The sequence below is a fragment of the Chiloscyllium punctatum genome, chromosome 19 (genome assembly GCF_047496795.1).
Source record: "Chiloscyllium punctatum isolate Juve2018m chromosome 19, sChiPun1.3, whole genome shotgun sequence".
Classification (NCBI taxonomy): Eukaryota; Metazoa; Chordata; class Chondrichthyes; order Orectolobiformes; family Hemiscylliidae; genus Chiloscyllium; species Chiloscyllium punctatum.
This window is the reverse complement of record NC_092757.1, coordinates 96,503,717-96,525,516: the sequence shown is the minus strand read 5'-3', so window position 1 is coordinate 96,525,516 and position 21,800 is coordinate 96,503,717. Positions and strand designations below refer to the sequence as shown.

The 21,800-nt window shown below is 43.1% G+C and overlaps 2 protein-coding genes across 5 annotated transcripts in view; one reads left to right on the top strand and one right to left on the bottom strand.

The window, feature by feature from the left end:
* Nucleotides 1-501, bottom strand: part of vma12 (vacuolar ATPase assembly factor VMA12) — a 31,007-nt gene extending 30,506 nt beyond the window's left edge. The window contains 1 exon segment of the mRNA XM_072590115.1: nt 285-501. Coding sequence (XP_072446216.1) covers nt 285-501 — 217 coding nt within the window.
* Nucleotides 502-546: 45 nt separating this feature from the next.
* poldip2 (polymerase (DNA-directed), delta interacting protein 2) overlaps nt 547-21,800 on the top strand; it is a 74,341-nt gene continuing 53,087 nt past the window's right edge. For 2 of the 4 annotated variants that reach the window (XM_072590114.1, XM_072590112.1), the window contains exons 1-9: nt 547-698; nt 9,197-9,278; nt 11,175-11,272; nt 12,617-12,716; nt 14,119-14,194; nt 15,157-15,264; nt 17,529-17,665; nt 19,429-19,455; nt 20,234-20,359. In XM_072590114.1, the coding sequence (XP_072446215.1) occupies nt 565-698; nt 9,197-9,278; nt 11,175-11,272; nt 12,617-12,716; nt 14,119-14,194; nt 15,157-15,264; nt 17,529-17,665; nt 19,429-19,455; nt 20,234-20,359 (888 nt within the window). In that variant the 5' untranslated portion in view covers nt 547-564. Of the gene's footprint in view, nt 699-9,196; nt 9,279-11,174; nt 11,273-12,616; nt 12,717-14,118; nt 14,195-15,156; nt 15,265-17,525; nt 17,666-19,428; nt 19,456-20,233; nt 20,360-21,800 lie in introns of all 4 variants that reach the window. The other 2 variants (XM_072590113.1, XM_072590111.1) reach the window with 1 other exon arrangement.

Here is a 21,800-nt window from a genome sequence, read left to right as displayed (position 1 = left end):
GTAACAATTTCATTTCAGCCTCAGAGACTATTCTAAATAATTAAATTTTATGAATATTTTATTTGAAGAATGAGAACGTTATTTAGCACAGTCGTTTACAAACAACGGTGAAGCTTACAAAAAATTATTATTATTTAAATACAGGCTAATTGTACAACAAAGTCACGTTTACCGCTCAGTTTGTACATCTGAGTATTGAATTTTACGATATATTTCCAGCTAATGAGTCAAAAACACCCCCCTGCATTATTTTATCTGAGACAAGCTGCACTCACGGCTCTGACCTTGACTCAGCGGCGCAGGCTTCAGGCCGCGATAGGCCCCGTCCCCATGGCAACCCGCCAGACCGCCGCCATCTTTGTTCGGGGCAGACTCCCGGGATCGGGGCAGGAGACAGAGAGAGGCCGCCCGCAGCCCGGAGAGAGAGAGAGAGCCGAGTCACCCGGAGAGAGAGTGGGGTCCTAGCCTGCAGTGACGCCACAGGAGAGCGGACTCAGGCATTGCCGATCCCCAGGGCCGGGCCGTGTGTCCGGGACTCGCTGACCGTCGGGCCCCTCAGCATCAATGGCGGCCCCGGCTCTGAGCCGCTGCCTCTCGGCTTTGGCCACAAACCCCGCGCTCCGGCTCCGGGCCCTGACCGCTTGCTCGGCCTGCGGTGTGGGCCAGCGCCAGCAGCATGCCCGGCTCCTGTCGTCCAGGTAAGCGGGAGGCCAGGAGTACAGGCCCCGGGCCTCAGCCTGAGGGGAGTCCCCTTAGTCTAGATCCTCAATTCCTGTATCTCCCGGGAATTCCCTGACAGATTCATCTGCTCCAACAATAAGTAGTTTATATAATCCACTTGGAATGATTCCGTGTTAAAAACTGGAACTTTAACAAAGGACACCTATAATGTTGGCAGGTGACCCAAAAAAAAATTGGAAATACTAGGCACATGTTGGTGGATTCAGGAGACAAGTGACAGGTTCAGTTTAATTCTATGAGTTGTTAGATGTTTGTTTGGGAGAACGTGGAGAGCCACTATAAACCAAAGCAAACAATTCTACAGGAAAGCAGGAACTGAGGGACCTGGGGTATGGATTATTGAAGTTGACAAGACAGGTTGAGAAAGTGGGTAATAAAGCGTCTGGAATCTTGCCCCTGCGAACAATACACAACAAACTGTGTTGGGAGAAGATCATTGAGTGGTGATTTTGGAGTGCGGGGAGGTGTAGGGGCATGAGGCAAGGCACCACACTCTCGTTAATGGATACGAAGCAAGGCTTGAAACTGGAGAGGGGATATGGATGGATCAAGACATGGGAGTGACTCTATACAAAAAGCAGTCCCAATTCCAAAACATGCTTCCATCCAAAAACTTTATAGCCATTTAATAACATTTTGCAACAAGAAAGATGAGTAGGAAGTTTGGTCTCGTACAAAGGATTACTTGGACCACATCTGGAATATTGTGATGAGTTTTGGATTCCTTATCTAAGGTATAGAGGGATTTTCTTAGTGGAGAGATTTGGTGGGCTTGTACTCATTGGAGTTTAGAAGAATGAGAGGCAACCTTATTGAACATATCCTGTCAAATCCCCAAAGAATATTGTAATTGTGAAAAGGTCATTTCCATGTTTAGTAAAATCTAGGACAAGAGGACGCAGTCACAGAGAAAGGGTTCCAACTTTAAGACACAGTTGGAGACTTTTTTTCCTTTGAGGATAACATCGACTGCAGAGGCTGAATTGTTAATTATATTCAAGACTGAGTCAAATTTTTAATCCATAAGTGAATTAAGAGTTATGGGAAAGGCAACAAAATGGAATTGAGAATTATCAAATCAGCCATGATCTCATGGTGGAGCAGACTTGATGAATGGAAGGGCCTACTTTAGCTCCTATAACTTATGACCTCACTATCCCTCAACCAACATCACAATTCGCTTCCTGGACCATTCTCACATTGCTGATTGTAGGATCTTGCTGTATGTAAATTGATTGCCATGTTTCTCCACATTACAGCAATGACTTCACTGTGAAAGTACTTCACTGAAGTTATGTGTTTTGGGATGTCTCAAAGATGTAACAGGCACTGCAGCAATGCAAGTATGCTTTTTCTTTTAAACCTAAACCAGCAGAAAAGCATGTGGGCCCTTGGATTAACTTTGTTACGACACAGGGCAAACCCCCCACCCTGCTTAATTAAAATTAACAACACAGAAAAAATTTATTCTGTGCAGTAATCTGTGAAAATTCAAGAGGCCAATAACTATTTAAAATAAAACTTAACAGCTTCATTTCTTAAAGTATAACAATTATTTACAACTCCTTCCTCTAACCTATCTTTTACTTTCCCTTCTATAATATTAGACCAATAAACTCCCGATTAAGATTTACCAGAAATTCAAATTTCAATTCCAGCCCCCTGTCGAATCTTCCCTGTGTATCTTCCTCTGTAGATTTGCTCTCCAGGTCGTTGTCGATGTTTTTCTCTGTGCAAACTCCTTCTCTAGACAGGTACCTCTCAGAGAGGTCTGACTAGTAGCTACATCTGTTGGTCTTTGGCAATTCTTCCCCCAATTGTTCAATTTTGTTTTGGTTTTATACCCCCAATGTATAGGATTGTACAATTGCTTTTTATATATTTTTATTAAGAAAAAATAGATTTTTAAATATTACACCAAATACAAAACAATGCAATTCAAAACAGTACAAAAATAGTACAAATCTAAACCCAAAAAATAAAACATTCCCCAGCCCACCCTCCTATACAAATGCATAATCATATATAGAGAAGTATAAAATTAAAAAAACCCTAAACTAGCTATTTAACTAACTAAATAAATACCTAACAACAAACAAATAAATAGTAATAACTCAGCCCAGCCAAACAAAACACTCATACATTCACAGCTCCTTCTCCCTGGATATTGGACTCATGAAACACAATCGTTACGGCTGTATAAAAGCCCTTGTTAGTGTGGCAGATAAATCTGTGTCCAGGTATTTCAAAAAGGGTTGCCATGTCTTGTAAAAATTCTCAGTTTTGTGGTGTACCATATTTGTGATAAAATCCAGGGGAATATGCTCCATAACAATCTTCCGCCAACCCAACAGGCCTGGGGGGGTTTTCTGATATCCAACCGAGCAAGACATTCTTCCTTGCACAGAATGTAAGAATATTGAAAGGTTTTGCGTTATGCGAGTCTGCAGGAAATACAATGGGTAGGCCCAAAAGGAGCGAAATAGGGTCCTTCTCCACCCCTACACGTAAAATCCTCTTCATTGCACCCACCACAGTGCTCCAATATGTTTGAAGCCTGCCACAAGACCAAAGACAATGGGTAAGAGTACGCATACAGACATTACACTTGGGGCATGCTGAAGATACCCCTGGTTTAAATTTTGACAAACGGTCTGGGGCTAAGTGGACCCTGTGGAGAATCTTCAACTGTAAAGCATGGATCCTATTGCAAATTGATATCTTCCTTGCATTCTCCCAAATATCCTCCCATGCCTCTGAAGAAACTTCAACACCCAGCTCTCTTTCCCACACCTTGCAGAGTCGATCAGACTCATCTGAGGTGGCACCCCCCAATTGGTGATATAGAGTACTGACAAAGAGTGTAATCTTAGCCCTTAGTACCCCTATTTCTATGTCAGATTTGTAGGGATCAGTCAAAAGTGTGGTCTTTTTTTGAATAAAATCCCTAACTTGAAAAAAACGAAAGAGGTCTCTATTAGGTAACTCGTACTTCTGTACTAACTGATCGAAAGACATCATTACATCTCCCTCAAATAAATCACCCCTGCAAGATATATCCCTAGCTGCCCAACGTTTAAATCCTGAATCTATCATACCTGGTTGAAAACCCGGCATGCCCACGAAAGGTGTAAACAAAGATGTTTTGCCAATATTACCTTCCCTCTGCCGAATTGCCCTCCATGCTTTAACAGTATTGATGACTATTGGGTTATGGCAATATTCCCTAACTGTCCTCAGCTTGTTCAAAAACAGCAAACTGGTCAGGGGGCACCTTGCCTGGGAGACTTCGATATCTAGCCATATTGAAAGAGGGTCCCCACAAACCCAATCACTTACGTAGGTCAAAAGCGAGCTTAATTGGTAATGTTTAATGTCTGGAAGGTTTACTCCCCCCAATCTGTGAGGCAACTGCAGTTTGGCTAATTTAATGAGGGGCCGTTTACTGTTCAGTCTCCTGAGCGTTTGTTTATTAAAAATGAGGGGGAGCATCCGTATAGGGTACAGCAAATGAGGGAGAATATTCATCTTAATAAGCGCTTTCCGACCCAACCATGAGACTGGAAGTGCCTCCCATCTTTGGAGATCTTGTTTAATTTTTTCAAATAATTGAGTAAAATTGGCTTTGAACAGCCAATCCAGAACTGGAGTAATGAATATGCCCAAATACACAAAACCTGCCTGTGACCACCTAAATGGGAATCTATAGTCACTCTCAAGAGCCAACTCTTTCATAAGACCACCCATAGGCATAGCCTCAGATTTAGCAAAATTTATCTTATACCCTGAAAAAGCGCCAAATGTGTGAATGCATTGTATCAGGCAAGGCACTGAGACTGCTGGATTTGTCAAACAAATTAGAACATCATCTGCATACAGCGAGACCTTATGTAATTTTGACCCCACTTCTGGAGCTGATATATTGAGATCCCCACGAATGGTCTCTGCCAACGGTTCAATCACCAACGTAAAAAGTAATGGTGAAAGGGGACAGCCCTGCCAGCTGCCCCTACAAATATTAAAATTGCTTGATCGTACCCCGTTGGTAATGACCGCCGCGAGAGGTACACTGTAGAGAACCTTTACCCAAATTATGAAAACTTCGCCCAGACCAAACCAGTCTAGAGTATAGAAAAGGTACGGCCACTCAACTCGGTCAAATGCCTTCTCTGCATCGAAAGAAATCACCAATCCATGAATTGACTGCTGTTGGCATGCTTGAATTACATTAAGCAGCCTCCTTCATGAAGCCCGTCTGATCCTCTTTAATAATAGGGGGTAACACAGTCTCCAGCCTTAACGCAAGAGTCTTAGAGAGGATCTTAAAGTCCACATTTAAGAGCGAGATGGGCCTTTATGAAGCACAGTCTTCCTTCTCTTTTTTAAGTTAAGTGAAATATTGGCCTCTCTCAGAGTTGTTGGGAGACAAACATGACTGTATGAATCATTAAACATATTCAGCCTGACAGTATACTTATAAATTCCTTATAGAATTCACTGGGAAATCCATCAGGACTGGGCACCTTTCCACTCTGAAGCTGCCTCACAGCTTCCTGCACTTCTTGCTCTGATAATATGGCTTTGAGAAAGGAGTGTTGTTCAGGAGTCACACCCGGGAACTTCAGATCTCTAAAAAGGATTCCATTTTGGCCTGCCCCTCCTCACAATTCTCAGACTGATATAACTTAGAGTAGAATCTCTGGAACGCCACATTAATCTTTTTAGAATCACATGTTAGGTTCCCAGACCCTTCCCTAATCGCTGTAATGGTTTGTGGGGCACTTCTCTTTCTGGCAAGGTATGCAAAGTATTTGTCTGGCTTGTCACCATGCTCGTATAACCTTTGCTTTGCAAAGGCCATCTCCTTCTTTGCCATCTGCGTGAGCACGGAATTTAGTGTAGACCGCAGTGCCATAATCCTCTGTAGTTTGACCAACGAGGGTCTGTCAAAGTAGGCCTTCTCGGCTGCCTTCAACCGTGCTTCAGGGAGACGTTGCTGCTCACCCTTCTGTTGCTTCCTACTTGTGGAATATGAAATAACTAACCCTCTGGCATAAGCTTTGGCAGTTTCCGAGAGAACAGATGAGCTGTATTGATGTCTAGGAATGCCCGAAATTCCCTAGAGAAATACCCCACAAACTTGCTGTCCATGAGAATAAAGGGGTCCATTTGCCAGTACCCTGAATCCACTGTAAAATGAAGTGTAGACTCCGTGACTGGTTCACAGAACACCTATGTTCTGTCCGCAAAAAGACCCTGAACTCCCAGTTGCCTCTGCCACTTGAACATACCACGCTGTGCCCTAGCTAACATCTCTGTCGTGGGCAAGCTGCAGTGCACCAGTGAAGCTCAGTACAAGCTGCAAAAACAGCACCTCGTTTTCCGCTTGGGGAGTCTACAACCTGGGTTTGAGGCAGCTTTTCTCATGTCCTTAACCAACTCCCACACACCAGGCCTTGTTATCACACAGTCTACTATTACACACTACCATTGTTAGCCACTAATAGTCCCCATTCATAGCCATTCATTCTCCTAGGCTGACTGTTATCCACTCCTTTGTCTGTCCAGTTGTTCTTCTCTCTCTCTCTCTTTGGGCCCAATCTCCACCTATCATTTACTCCTTGCTCTCTTTTCCCCAATCCTATCTTTTCATAAAAATCAACCTCTTCCAATTACCGTCAGTTCCGAGGAGCGGTTACCGGATCTGAAATGTTAACTCTGGTTTCTCTCCACGGATGCTGCCAGACTTGCGGAGATTTTCTATCAATTTGTGTTTTTGCTTCTGATTTCCAGTGCCTGCAGTTCTTTTGTTTTTTTTTAATTTAGCATAAGCAGCGAGTGATAGATAGAGCTAAATGATTGCACAACCAACACATCAGTTCTAAGTTATGCATTTTTGCCACATCAGTCATGGATGGTTGTGGACAACTAAACAACTCACTGAAGAAGGATGCTCTACGGATATCCCCATCCTCAATGATGGAAAAGCCCAGCACATCGATGCAAAAGATAAGGCTAAAGCTTTCACAGCCAGAAATGCTGAATGGATGATCTATCACAGCCTCCTCCAGTGGTCCCCAGCATTACAGATACTAGTCTTCAGCCTATTTGATTCATTCCACATTATATCAAGTAACAGCTGGAGACATTGGATACTGCAAATGCTATGGGCCCTGACAACATTCCGGCTATAGTAGTGAAGACTTGTGCTCCAGAACTTGCTGCTCACCTAGCCAAGCTTTTTCAGTACAGTTACAACACTGGCAGCTACCTGACAAGGTGGAAAATTGTCCAGGTATGTCCTGTACACAAAACGCAGAACAAATCCAACCCAACCAATTACTGCCCCATCAGTTCACTCTCAATCATCAGTAAAGTGATGGAAGGTCCTGTAAACAGTGCTATCCAGTAGCACCTACTCAGCAGTAATGGTTCAATGACACCCAGTTTGGGTTCTGCCAGGGCTCAAGACGCTGACTTCAATACAGACTTGGTTCAAACATGGGACAGAAGAGCTGAATTTCAGAGGGGAGCTGAGTGTGATAGCCCTTGACATCAAGGCTGCATGTGCCATCAAGGAGCCTTAGGAAAACTGAAATTAATGTTGGGGACAATTTCTCTGGATGGAATCAGACCTGGCACAAAGGAAAATGATTGTGGTTATTGGAGACCAGTCACCTCAACACCAGGATATTACTACAGGGGTTCCTCAAGGTAGTATCTTAGGTCGAACCAATGACCTTCCCTCCATCAGAATGCCAGAATTAAGGATTTTACTGATGATGGTGCAATGTTCAATACTATTCACAACTCCTCAGATACTAAGCAGTCAATGTTTAAATGCAATACGATCTGGACAATATCCAGGCTTAGACTGAAAAGTGGAAAGTAACATGATTGCCACACAATTGCCACGCAATGACCTGCTCCAATAGGTATGTGAATACGAAGGGTTTAGAGGGATTTGGGCCAAGTGCTGGCCCAATGAGATTACGTAAGGATATCTGGTTGGAATTGACAAGTTGGATTGAAGGGTCTGTTTCCATGCTGTACCTTTCTATGACTGTAAGAGACAATCTAACCACTGTCCCTTGACATTAAATGGTGTTACTATCACAGAATTCCCCACTATCAACATCCTAGAGGTTACCATTGACAAGAATCTCAATTGGACTAGCCAAATAAATACAGTAGTTACTAAAACATATCAGAGGTTAGGAATACTGCGGCGAGGATCTCGCCTTCTGACTCCACAAAGTCCGTCTATTATCCACAAGGCACAAGTAAGGAGTGTGATGGCAGCCACACCAACAACTCTCAAGAAGCTTGACACCGCCCAGGAAAAAGCAATCCACTTAATTGGCACCACATCCACAAATAGGCTAGGCGAAAATGAGTACTGCAGGTACTGGAGACTAGAGTCCAGAGTGTGGTGCTGGAAAAGCACAGCAGGTCAGGCAGCATCCGAGGAGCAGGAAAATCGACATTTCGAGTAAAAGCCCTTCATCAGGAATGAGGCAGGGAGTCTCCGGAGTGGAGAGATAAATGGGGGGGGGGGATGGAGCTGGGGGGAGGTAGCTGCTTCAGGGCAGAGGAGACAACCTGGGGGTTGCAGTGAGAGAGACACAGATCTTTGTAGAGAGAGGAGGAGAACTTCTTAGCACCACATTCTGGACCACATCCACAAATGTCCACTCTGTTCACCACGACGCTCAGTAGCAGCAGTGTGTACCATCTACAAAATGCACTGCAGAAATTCGCCAGAGATCCTCAGGTAGCACCTTCCAAATCCACGACCACTTCCATCTCAAAGGACAAGGGCCGCAGATACATGGGAGCCTCTTCCGCTGCAAGTTCCCCTCCAAGCCAATCACCATCCTGAGCTGGAAATATATCGCCATTCCTTTACTGTTGCTGAGTCAAGATCTTTGGACTAGCTCTCTAATGGTATTGCCATTGTACCTACACTCCAAGGACTGCAAAGGTTCAGGAGAGTAGATCTGCACCACCATCTCCAGGTGCAATTAGGAATGGGGACAATAAATGCTGGCCAAGCCAGCAACTGCCATTTCACATGACTGAATTTCCCTGAATTCCCAGCGTCTGACTTGCTGTGTAGCCCCAATATTTAGATGGCTAGTCTGGTTCACTTTCTGGTCAACAGTAAGGACTATGATGTTGATGGTGAAGATTCAGTGATGAGTGTGCCATTGAATGTCAAAAGGTGATGGTTGGATCCTCTATTGTTAAAGATAGTCATTACCTATCACTTAAATAGCACAAATGTCACTTGCCATTGAATAGCTGTAAATTGTACTAAATTTTCTTATTTTTCGGGAATGGCAGTATCCTGTGCTGTGCAAAAATGTGGCTGTGAGTACATAGGCAGCTTACAGGTTGTCAATACCGTCATTGAGGTCTTTTCTGAAATCCGGCTTTTTTTTTGTTATCCCAGGAATCGACCTGAAGGCAAAGTTTTGGAGCCAGTTGGAGTATTTGAGGCTCTCAAGCAACAGGGAAAATATGAAACTGGGCAGGTAAGTGTTTGAGTGGAGCTTGAAAGTGTCTCTGATCCTGGGGGTGGAAGCTGGAAACAGACATCTGGTGTTGGCTAGGCGGGGATAGGTGGGTGGCGGGTCGGAAGATCCACACCAAGTCCCAGTCCCTAGATGGAAGGGTGGGCATGGACTCTCTAAGACCAGAAGATATTGGGGTTGAAGTAAGGCCATTCAGCCCATCCATTCCACTCCACCATTTTTTTTTAGATTAGATTACTAACAGAGTGGAAACAGGCCCTTCGGCCCAACAAGTCCACACCGACCCACCGAAGCGCAACCCACCCATTCCCCTACATTTACCCCTTTACCTAACACTACAGGCAATTTAGCATGGCCAAATCACCTAACCTGCACATCTTTGGACTGTGGGAGGAAACCGGAGCATCCGGAGGAAACCCACGCAGACACGGGGAGAACGTGCAAACTCCACATAGTCAGTCGCCTGAGTCGGGAATTGAACCCAGGTCCCTGGCGCTGTGAGGCAGCAGTGCTAACCACTGTGCCACCGTGCCGCCCTAATTAATTTAATTTAATCATGGCTGAAGGGCATTTCAACTCTACTTACCCAAACTCTCCCAGTAGCCCTTAATTCCTTGCGAGATCAAGAATTTATCAATCTCTGTCTTGAAGCCATTTAACGTCCCGGCCTCCACTGTGCTCCATGACATTGAATTCCATAGGCCCACCACTCTGGCCTGAAGAAATGTGTCCTCACTTCCGTTTTAAATTGACCCCCTCTAATTCTAAGGCTGTGTCCATGGGTCCTAATCTCCCCGCCTAACGGAAACAATTTCCCAGCATCCACTCTTTCTAAGCCATAAAATGCAGCTTGGCTTGGCCGAGGCTGGAATTGAACCTGGGTCTCTGGCACTGTAAGGCAGCAGTGCGAACCACTGAGCCACTGTCCCACCCTACGACCCAGTCCCTTAGATGGTGAGTCCAACCCCCTCTCTCTTCACTTTCTGGCATTGAATACTGGGTATAGACATTGGCTGCTTGTGTGGCTTTGTACTGAACGAGCTGCCCATTGCTCTTTGCTTGATGTTTCGGAGAATGTGAGAAGAGTTTGTTCAAACAAAGCAGATTCTGACAGTATTTGACAGCATGAATATTGGGATGGGTCTAGAATTACAGTTCACTGACTCAGGTTATGAAGTTCAGCCATTTTGGACTAAAATGAAAAATGTCTTGATTCTGAGAGTTGGGAACTTCTGGAATTCTGTTGCTAGGAGTGCTGTAAATGTCCAGCCAGAGTATATTCAAGATTGATGTAGTTAGACACTGAGATGTTTGGAGGAAGTAATAGTGTAATGTTCATGTTACTGGGCCAGTCATCTACAATCCTGGGCTAATATTCAGGGGACATGAATTTGAATCCTAGCAGAACAGTTGTTGAAAATTAAATTCAATTTAAAAAATTGAGATTATAAAAGCTTTTCAAATGGAAACTGTGTAACCATTGCAGATGGTTGTAAATATCTATCTGGTTTACTAAAGTTAGGGAATCCTTATCTAGTCTGGCCTGTTTGTGACTCCAGACCCACGGCTATATGGTTGACTCTTAACTGCCCTATGAAAAGGCCTCACGAGGCACTCTGTTCAAGGGCAGTTGAGGATGAACAATAAATGCTGGTCCAGCCAGCAGCACTGACATCCCCTCACACCTGGCAGGGGAGTTGAATTCTAAGATTAACTTTGATCATATTGTACAGTAGAACAGAGCAGTGTAGATTTGAGACCAAAATAGACTGCTCCTTTCATTTGCATTATTGATGCTCTGGCCTGGATTGTGGCTCTCAGCACTGGCTGTAATGGTGTAGCTTAATTCTGAATTACTGCAGCAGCCTCTGACCTTTTTGTGTCCTCTTCCTATAGCTATTTCTGCACAGTGTGTTTGGTTACCGAGGGATAGTCCTGTTCCCCTGGCATGCCAGGCTATATGACCGAGATGTCGCATCTTGCAGCTCTGACAGGTAAGAGGCTAGGGTCCTCAAAACAGCTTGTTAATGGCAAGTATTTTATCTTGCTCATCAATCTTGAGCATTAAAGCTAGCGAGTGGTTTGTCAAGATTCCAATATGATTTGCGTGGCTTTCACTGATTTCTATTTCTCAGATAAGTTGCCTTTAGTTTAATGGGGAGGGGAGAAAAGCGAGGGATTGGCAGTAGATAATGATGCTCTTTCATGAGCTGGTGTAGACATGATGGGCTGAATTGCCTCCTGCACCATTACATCTGTGATTTGACATGTTAATCATCTACAAAGAGCTAACTTAACTGCCAGGGTTACATTTTTGCGATTATTCAATTTTTTTGAATAGCTCAGTGAGCTTATTCAATTGGCTCGGGCATTCTGGGTTTCAGTTCTGATCTGTATTTGCATGGCTGCTGTGAGCCCTGGTGATGGCAGGCACATCCTAAACAGCTATGACACCCCAGATGGTGACTAGCTGTATAGACCAGGAATATCCCATGTCTAACCATCTTCTGTGCTCAGTTAGTGGCAGGTGCATTGAATAATGCCTGTGTAGTTTCATCATTGCAATGAGTATACACTTTCAGCAGGGAGGGAGATAGACAGCGGGGAGTGCATGCTTAAGGAGCTGAGTTAGCAGGCAGGGTCCAGTCCATAACCTGTTGGAAAGGGCAGGTTGGAACCCAGCACAAAGTCCAAATGCTGGGTTTGGGAACATCACTGCCAAGGACTCTATTGAAGGTACTGTCCTGTTTGATTGACAGAATAAGACAGAGCTACTACAACTATTTACAAAGTGGAAACTGAAAGAAAAACCAATAGTTCTGAGGAAGGGTCACTCGACCAGAAATGTTAACTCTGATTTCTTTTTCACAGATGCTGCCAGACCTGCTGAGCTTTTCCAGCAATTTCTGTTTTTGTTTCTCATTTACAAAGTGTTAATGGAATGAAGTGGAGTAATATGTTTTAAAATTCAAGCTAAATGTTTGCACCAGAAATTACTCCAATTTGATCATAGTGACTTTAACACAAATCTGGTGAATCCCAAGTGGGATACATAAACAGGATTACTGCTGTTTGAGAGAGTCTATTAGTGATGTCAGAAATCCTGTAAATGAGATTGCATGAATTCTTATTTAAGTTACTTTCATGATGCTTCTCGTTCTTTTGAAATGTTTTTCCAATGTTACCCTGACAATTTTCTGCCCTGTTTGCTCATATCAGTGCTTTGAAGGTATATCCAGATAACCCCTTGCTGTTTGAAGTGGGAACATGCCATGTTTTATGCTTCTTATTCTCCAGCTTCATGCTGCAAATTAACCCATTGTATGTCTCTCTCACAGTAAAACAGAAAACTCAGGAACTCAAGGTTCCAAAGAGGTCAAGGGCAAAACGCACACCTACTACCAGGTGTTGATCGATACCAGGGACTGTCCTCATATAGTAAGTGTGAGCACTGGCTTAATCAGGACGATGCAGTTAGAGATTTTTGTGTAGGAACATATATTCTAAAAATGCTGTCAAGCAGGTTTGTGACTCTTTGGGGAAACCTCAGAAGGATGGAGAGTTTCCAGGATGTTTTCAGCTGTTTAAAAAAAAAATTGTCATGATGTGTGGGCTCTAAGTGGAAACGTAGTGTGAGACAGAAGGAAAGGAACTGTTATGAGTATTTTCCTGACATGGTCTGTTGTATTTATGTATAAATTACTCCATCATTCTTGAAGTCTCAGTGCAGGGAAAGCTCCTGGTCAGTGGTGCTGAGCCTTACAGAATAGAGTCCGGATTAGTTTACTATCAGCCAATGCTCTGAATGTTTTTCACTGTTCTGTATGTCCTCACAAGGACTAGCATATCGACCAGTTAAGACCTGAGCCTAGCTCTCTATCTACATGGACTATCCGCTCATGTACCCACAGAGAGACTAATGGTCTGAATAAAATACTGGGAAACAACCAACATCTCAGGAACTGTAACCTGGGCTGCTTTAAAGAAGAGTTTGGGTTGGAGTAGAAGGTTCATATGACTAAGGAGCAGAACTAGACCACTCAGTCCATTGAGGCTACCATTCAGTGAGATCATGATCTGATAATCCTCAACTCTACCTTCCAGCCTTTTCCCATAACCCTGACTGATTAATATATTAATGCATATATTTAACAACAGCTCAACAGCCCTCTTTGGAAATGAATTCCACAGCTTCACTACTCTCTGAAAGAAGAAATTCCTCTGCATCTTTGTGTTAAATGAGCGAACCCTTTATTCTGAGACTGTGCTCAGGTCTTAGACTCTCTTTTACAAAATGAAAACACCTCTCCACATCTACCCTGCCAAGTCCTCTAAGAATCTTCTATGTTTCACAAAGGTTGCTTCTCATTCCTCTATACTCTAAAGAACACAGGCCCAACCTACTTAACCTCTCTTCATAAGACAGTCCCTCCAAAGCCTGCTATCAGTCTGGTAAACCTTCTCTGGTCTTCGGGCTTTGGCAAGATATCTTATCTTAAGTAAGTGACCCTAAAACTATTCATTATTCCAGTTTGGCCTGACTAATAACCTTGTATAGTTTTAACAAAATTGATGGTGGATAAAAATCAGATCTATTGGATGAGAATTAGTGCTTCCAGAGATTTGTAGGAGCTATGGGAATTTGGGAATAGTTCTTTTTTGAATCCTTTTGCAACATCATACATGAATCAACGAATCAGCAATTCTTGTTTTTCTATTGTAACATTCAGCTAATGTTGTACTGGTGTTCATAACCTTTGTGATGCAAACAGCAATCAACCCAGCTACTGTTAACCTCTGTTTAGCACCCAGTGATTGAATGTGTGCTTTTCTGTTGTAGTCTCAAAGGTCACAGACAGAAGCAGTAACCTTTCTCGCTAACCATGATGACAGCAGAGCGCTTTATGCTATTCCAGGTAAATTGCTGTTGTTTTGTTTGTGGTGCAAAAGCAGGAAAGCTCTGGGTTTGATCATGGATCTTCTATTGTTGCTATGAAGTTAGTTGAAATAAAATAGGTTGCTTTGGCATCCCTGGAAGAATGAAGGAAAATTGATCAGGCTTTCCATTCCTGTTTGTGCTTTGAGCAATTGCTAAACATTGAGACAGAATAGCATCCAGTTCAAGTGTGATCTACCTCCTAAGCTAAATAAGCTGTAGACCCACACTTTTACTGTCTTGTTTGAGGAGTGGTCACAGAAGAGACTCCTTTGGTGCTGTGAGCCAGTATGGAATCATACCTACATGTCATCTAAAGTTGCTGCCTGTGCCCTGACTTGCATCAAGTCCATTTCATCCATCACCCCTGCATTGTTTACATTTGTTCGAAGTCCAGCAGTACCTTGATTTTCAAACTGTCATATTTTTGGTTTCATATCCTTTCATGACTTTGTTCCTCCCTGGCTCTATAACTTCCTCCAGCCCAATAATCTTCAGGATACCTGTGCTTATTTCATTCTGGCTGTTGACTTCCCCATTTTAATCACTCCACCATAAGCAACAGTCTGTTCAGCTTCCCAAAATATCCAGATCCTTCCCTAAACCCCTTCAGTCCCCTCATTTTTTAATTCTCTTCAAACGTCCTCTTTGGTCAAGCTTTTGGATGCACCCCTTCATTAGGCTCAGTCTTAAATTTTGTTTGATAATGTTCCTTTGAAGCACTGTGAGATGTTTTCCTGCATTAACAGCTTTGTATAAGTAAGAGTCTTTATGGAGGAAAGAAAGCTGCAAGCACAAGGGATTCTGGTTTGGGAATGAGATGTAGGTGCTGCTGGAGAGGCTGCACACAGCTTATGAAACCATTACTTGTGTAATGCAATTCCTTAACAAAAGCTTGTAAGTGTGTTTGAAAGGTATGAATGAACATTTCTCTTGTATTAGGTTTAGACTATGTGAGCCATGAAGACATCCTGCCTTACAGCTCCTCAGATAGAAGCCCCATTCAGCATGAGTTATTTGAAAGATTTCTCTCCTATGACCCTTCAAAAGGTATGTCAGAATTCAATCTCTAAACAAGCTTCTCTCTGCTTTGCTTCTGTGAAGTATTTTGTGTAATTTTACAAAAACCTGCAGTTGTTTGATTTTGTAGAATGTTATTTGTGGGCATCAGACTGAAGATCAGGATATAGAGCTGAGTATAATTAAGGCCAGAAATGAACTTTAACTGAAAGAGAGGTTTCACTTGGCACCGTTTGTGGCAATGTCTGCTATGCTCAGTCCCCACTGAAATGTTGTGGATACAAATCCCACTCTGGAAGTGGAGCAAACATTCTGATAAGGCCACACTGACAAAGGCTCACTACTGAGGGAGTGCCAGACTGTCCAAAGGACAATGCTGCGGGAGCACTGCACTGTCAGACGGTTGGTGCTGCAGCAGCCCCGCACCATCAGAGGTGCTGTCCTTCAGTGGAGGCTTAAACAATGTCACTGTTGGCCTGCTGTGTAGATCATACAAACCCATGGATTACAACAACCTTGATTTCGAAAAGCTAAAAGTTCACCAGGGTTTCTCTCGAGTGTTGTCTGCAAGGGGTCTTCAGCATGTTCACTGCTCCCATCCCAGGAACTCTGGCAGGCTCCAGCTGATGCAGATTGTATGCACACCACCATGGCCCACTCGAGAAATATGGCGTCAGGATTTACTGCAGTGCTTCAGACCTAAAGACATCGGCTTAATCAAATTGGAGATGAATTACAAATGGAGTAAGATGGCAGTCTAATGCTTTGTGAAATAGAAATATTCAGCATATTGAAGAACTTCCACTGTCTTCAGCTCAAACAAGCAAGTTTTTGTGATGTTTCATTTTTGTAAATAAAATTCATTTGTCAAAGAAATGACCCACTCTCCAAGCATTTTCCTTTCTTGATGAATGTCACTGTCAGCAGACTTATTGGCTGTTTAGTAATCTGTCAGAATGATTCTAGTTAATTGCTAGTTAATGGACCTCTGTCATGATTATTTCAATGCTAAGTGCTTTGAGGTATTTCTGGGACAATGTTAAGGTAAATATACGTTATGAATATAATTTTCCTGCTACTCAAATGAGGAGCTGTGGTGCTGAACTCTTCCAATTTTAGGTACTCTTTGTTGTCAGGAAGACCCCTCTGGGTAGATATAACCACTGCATAGAGGATATCCTTTTATTTTGCTGTAATGTTGTACCTCACCTGCAGTACAGCATTTCTTCAGGAAACTCCAATAACGTGATATTTTTCCACAGGCCACATCAACGATCCTGGAGCATCTGAGCGGTATCTGTGCAGAACGTTAACATTTCATTCCCCAATATGATTCAACATTGATTGAGGGAGAAATGTTGACTTTGACCCCAACTGAATTCTTTTGGTCTTTGCAATCCACAGGATTTTTCTGATATACAAAACAGTTAGCACACCGGGAAATTACATTAGCAGCAGAAGCAGCTTTGAGCTAGGGGAAGAAAATTGGTCCGATCCCATCTCCTAGTCACTAAGAATCATACAATAGTGCAGCGGAAAGGATTTGCAGGGTATTACAGATATGGATTGTGATCAACTATTATCTTCTCTGTGATCTAATAGCCTACTCACTCATTGAGGAATGGGTACTAGACTGAGGTAAAGTAGGCCTCTAGCCTCAGTGAAAATACTCCAGAACTCTGTGCTGCATTATTTCAGCATTCCCTTTGGCATTGTTGTGGAATTGTTGTTTAACAGACTTAAAGACTTACTAGTACTTTCTCCAGGGCAATTGAAGGGTAATAAATGGGCTGCTGAACGGTTAGCACTGCTGCCTCACAGTGCCAGAGACCTGGGTTCAATTTCAGCCCGGGCAACTATCTGTGGAGTTTGCATGTTCTCCCCATGTCTGTGTCTGTGTCTGTGTGGGTTTCCTCTGGATGATCCCATTTCCTCCCACAGTCCAAAGATGTGCAAGTTAGGTGGATTGGCCATGCTGAATTGCACATAGTGTCCAGGGATGTACATGGTCACTGGTTTAGCCATGGGACATCAGGGATAGCATGGGGGGTGGTGGATGGGTCTGGATGGGATGCTCATAGGAGGGTCGGTGTGGACTGAATGGGCCAAATGGCCTGCTGCAGAACTGAAAGGATACTATGAAATGCTAGCATTACTAGTAACTCTCAAATTCCACCGAAAAATGAAACATAGTGGGAAAACTTACTATTGTCCAGTTGGTTTTCAGTATCTGTGTTGGTTTGTCCAAGTGACGTGGATCTGGATTTAAAATGTTGCACTGTTTCACCCAGCAGCCTTGCCATTTGTAGCCAGAGATACGCTGCGTGCTTGGCAGGAGAAGAACCATCCCTGGCTGGAGCTCTCTGATGTACATCGAGAAACAACAGAGAACATCCGGGTTACCGTTATACCCTTCTACATGGGCATGCGGGTAAGAATCTCCAGTTGGCTTGTGCAACACCCCAGGATTTCTCTCATGGTGGTGCTAACAATGCTTGATAAAACTTGCTAATGAATTTAAGCTTTCTCTGTTTTGCAGTTGTTAATTTCACACAATGCCTCTAAATGGGTTTTGCTGGTAATGCAGCTTTTCATTTGGATTCATCAGGACAGAACTACAATAACACTAAATCTCAAAGAGAACAGAAATGTATATTGCATAAGTTTGAGGGTACTGATTGGTTGAGAAGTGGATGAAGTGGATTTTACTAGTGGGAGCAGTGCCCCCCCCCCCCCATTTAGCTTCCTCATGAAAACTTCAATCAGATCTCCCAACTCCTTCAATCTACTGTCATAATGAGGTGTTTCATCCTTAGAGCTATTCTTGGAAATCATTTCTGCACTTGCTCCAGTATGTTCACACCCTTCCTATAGTGTGACTCTCAGGATTGTATACACTACTCCAGGTGAGGACTAACAAGTGTCTTGCACAAGTTTACCATCACCTCCTTGATCTTGTATGCTATGTCCCTGTTAATAAAGCCGTGGGAACTGTTTGCTTATTAACTGCTCTCTGTGTCTGCCACTTTCAATGTTCTGTGAACACTGTATATACTCAAGTCCCTCTATTCCTGCACTCCTTTACAATGTATCCCTATTTTGCATTGCCTGTCCACATTGTTCTTATTAAAGTGTATCACCTCACACTTATGTGTATTGAACATCATCTGCCACCTGTCTGCCTCTTCCACTAACTTGTTTATGTCCTGTTCAAGTTCTATACTTTCCATTTCACTGTTTAGATATTTTCTCGTCAAACTTCAGTGATGTTATGACACACTTTTAGAACAGGTGGGACTTGAACCTTGACTTCCTGGATCAGAGATAGGGACACTGCCAACGTGTCACAGTTTACTGTTCACAGTTTACACACCAAAATTTTGTTGTAATTATCCATGTAGCTTGGTATGTGCTGTGGGCATAGTCCAACCGATCCAGCAATTGAAATGTTCACTTGAACGTTCATGTCTCAGGCCTGTGCTCATTTCCAAAGCACTGACCTTCCTGCATGGTGGTGACTACTGGAGTTGAAAAATGTGTTGTTGGAAAAACGTAGCAGGTCAGGCAGCATCCAAGGAGTAGGAGAATCGCGTTTCGGGCATAAGCCCTTCTTCAGGACTACTGGAGTTGCCTTAGAATCATAGACAGGTCCAGTACTGAAGGAGACTATTGTTGACCCTGTTTAGACAGGAAGAGGTTCCACATTGCACAAGTTACAGATAGCAAACAAGGTTGTCCTGCAGGGGCTAGAGGAAGGTGGATGAGGTATGAACTCTCTCATGTTCTAGGGTGGATGAGGTGAATTAATGAATCGCTGCCACGGAGAGTGCTGGCCTTAGTTCAAGATCACTCACATGAATAATGTTGTGTTGTTTGGAGGGATAGTGAGTGGAAGCCTGGCTTACTCTTTGGACAACAATGTCTCTAAATTGTGCTGATGTTGCAGTTTGTTTTAGAGTGTATGTTTAGCTGCTTGTCCCTGAGACTGTAAGGCCTGTGGCTGTTTAACTATTCTATGGACACTTTCACTGTATGTGCAGCTAATTTTCTAAAGTAACTGGTTTGTACAAATGAATGTTTTCAGTTCAGAGAAAATGCCATTTGCTGCGTTGCAGTGAAGGCTCTACCTAACTGTTTCAAACTGTTTTCAAAGATATTGACCTCAAATTCTTACAACATTTAATTTAATTACAGGAAGCACAGAATTCCCATGTGTATTGGGTAAGTATTGCTCACTTTGATCATGATTGACATTGTTCATATCGATCGATGAGTTTACTACTGAATGCTGTTCAGCTAAGTTAAGAATTGCAGCTGTCATGTTAGAGGGTTGATGCTGTATGATCATGGGCTTCTCTCCATTTTTTTCTGACCACATAGTAGAAAGATGATATGCAAGGGAGGAATTCCTCTGATTGGGAAGGGATAGAGTTTGGAGGAAGAGGAATGTAACTGGGAGAGGTGAGTCATCATCCTAAAGCAGGATTCTGCCCCTAATCCTTCATGAAGAGCCCCGGGTAGTGGCTAATGGGTAAGGGAAAATGAGCCCAAGACTTTGGTGTGGAATGGTCCAGTTGTATTTTTGAAGCAGAACAATTATCTATAAATGGTTTCATTATCCCTTTTCCTTTCCTTGAGGCAACAATGACAAAAGTAGTAAGCATTGCTTCATCTCTCAAATGTGGCAATGTACACACTCCAGTCCGAGATCAAACCCTGACTGCTCTATGTGGAGTCATACAGCATGGAAACAGACCTTTTGGTCCAACTAGTTCATGCTGACCATAATCCCAAGATAAACTAGACGCACTTGTCTGTGCTTGACCCATATCCCTCCAAACTGTATGCAGTAACCGAGTATACCGTGTATTTACGAAGGTATAAGAGTAGCTGGCACAGGTAATTATACTGAAATACATTTCTCCATGTAAAGGATTCTGACCCAATGACCTGCTCTTTGAATCTGATTTTGGTCCATTTTACTGTCTCTCTCCTCCAGTGGAGGTACTGTATCCGGTTGGAGAATCTTGGGACAGAAGTTGTTCAGCTTCGGGAAAGGCACTGGAGAATCTTTAGCCTGTCTGGAACCTTGGAGACTGTACGAGGGAGAGGAGTAGTGGGCAGAGTAAGTACCAGTGCAGTGTCACTACATTCGCACCACTGTCTTACACTCATTAACTGGCTCCACATTCTGTACAGAGTAGCACACAATCAGAGCTCCAGTTTGAGAATATTTAGGAGTGTTCATCACAGCAACATCCAAAACCTGGAAAATGTGACTCCCTAAGCTAACTTGGACTTTAATGTAAAAACAGCAAACGCTGGAGAAAGGCAGCATCTATGGAAAGATAAATAGAGTTAACATGTTGAGTCCAAAAACTGTTTGGAATAGAAAAGTCTTCAGACTCCACATTAACTCTGTTTCTCTCACCACAGATGCTGCCTGCCAGACTTACTCAGATTTTCTGGCAATTTCTGTTTTATTTTAGGTTTCCAGCATTTTGCTTTTATTGAGCTTTAATATAAATGTTCATAAGGAATGGGTATGGAAGGCTTGAGTTGTAAAGAAAGGCTGGATAGGCTGGGACTTCTTTCACTGGAACATAGGAGGGGGAGAGGTGATTTGATAAAAGTTTATAAAATAATGAGTGGTATAGATAGAGTTGATGGTAGTTGCCTTTTCCCTAAGATGGGGAATTTCAAGATTATGCGGCACATTCTTAAGGTGAGAGGAGAGAGATTTTTAAAAAGACATGAGGCAATTTTTTCCACACAGTGTGGTTCGTGTGGGGCATGAACTTCCTGAGGAAGTGGTGGATGCAGGTACAGTTAGGACGTTTAAAAGACATTTGGGTAAGTTCATGAATAGGAGTGGTTTGGAGGGATATTGTCCAGGAGCAGGCAGGTGGGACAAGTTTAGTTTGGGATTATGTTCAGCATGGTCTGGATAGACCAAAAGGTCTGTTTCTGTGCTGGATGACTCTATGACTCTAAGTGTAAGGGATCAGGCACTGAACAAGAAACAATCCTTCAATGACAAGATATACAAACAAATCAATGGGACCCCTATGGGATCACCAATATCAGGACTTATAGCAGAAGCAGTTATGCAGAGGTTAGAACAAACAGCCCTTCCCACGATCCAACCCAAGCTCTGGGTCCACTTTGTGGATGACACCTTTATCATAATAAAACGCGACAAACTAGAAGAAATCTACGACCACATAAACAACATTCAGACCAGTGTAAAGTTCACCAAAGAGGAAGAGAACAATTACAATAACAGACTCCTCTTCTTGGACGCCATGGTAGAATGGAAAGCTAATGGAGAGCTCAGACCAGCGTTTCCAGGAAAGCCACACACACAGACCAGATACTCGACTACACAAGCAATCATCCCAACACACACAAACAGACTGCATCAGGACACTATTCAAATGAGCCACAACACACTGCAGCACCACGGAACTATGCAAAAACCCAAGGAGAAACACCTATACAACGTATTCAGGAATAATGGCTACCCGATAAGCGCAGTCCGCCGATTCCTGCATAAAGGACCTAAA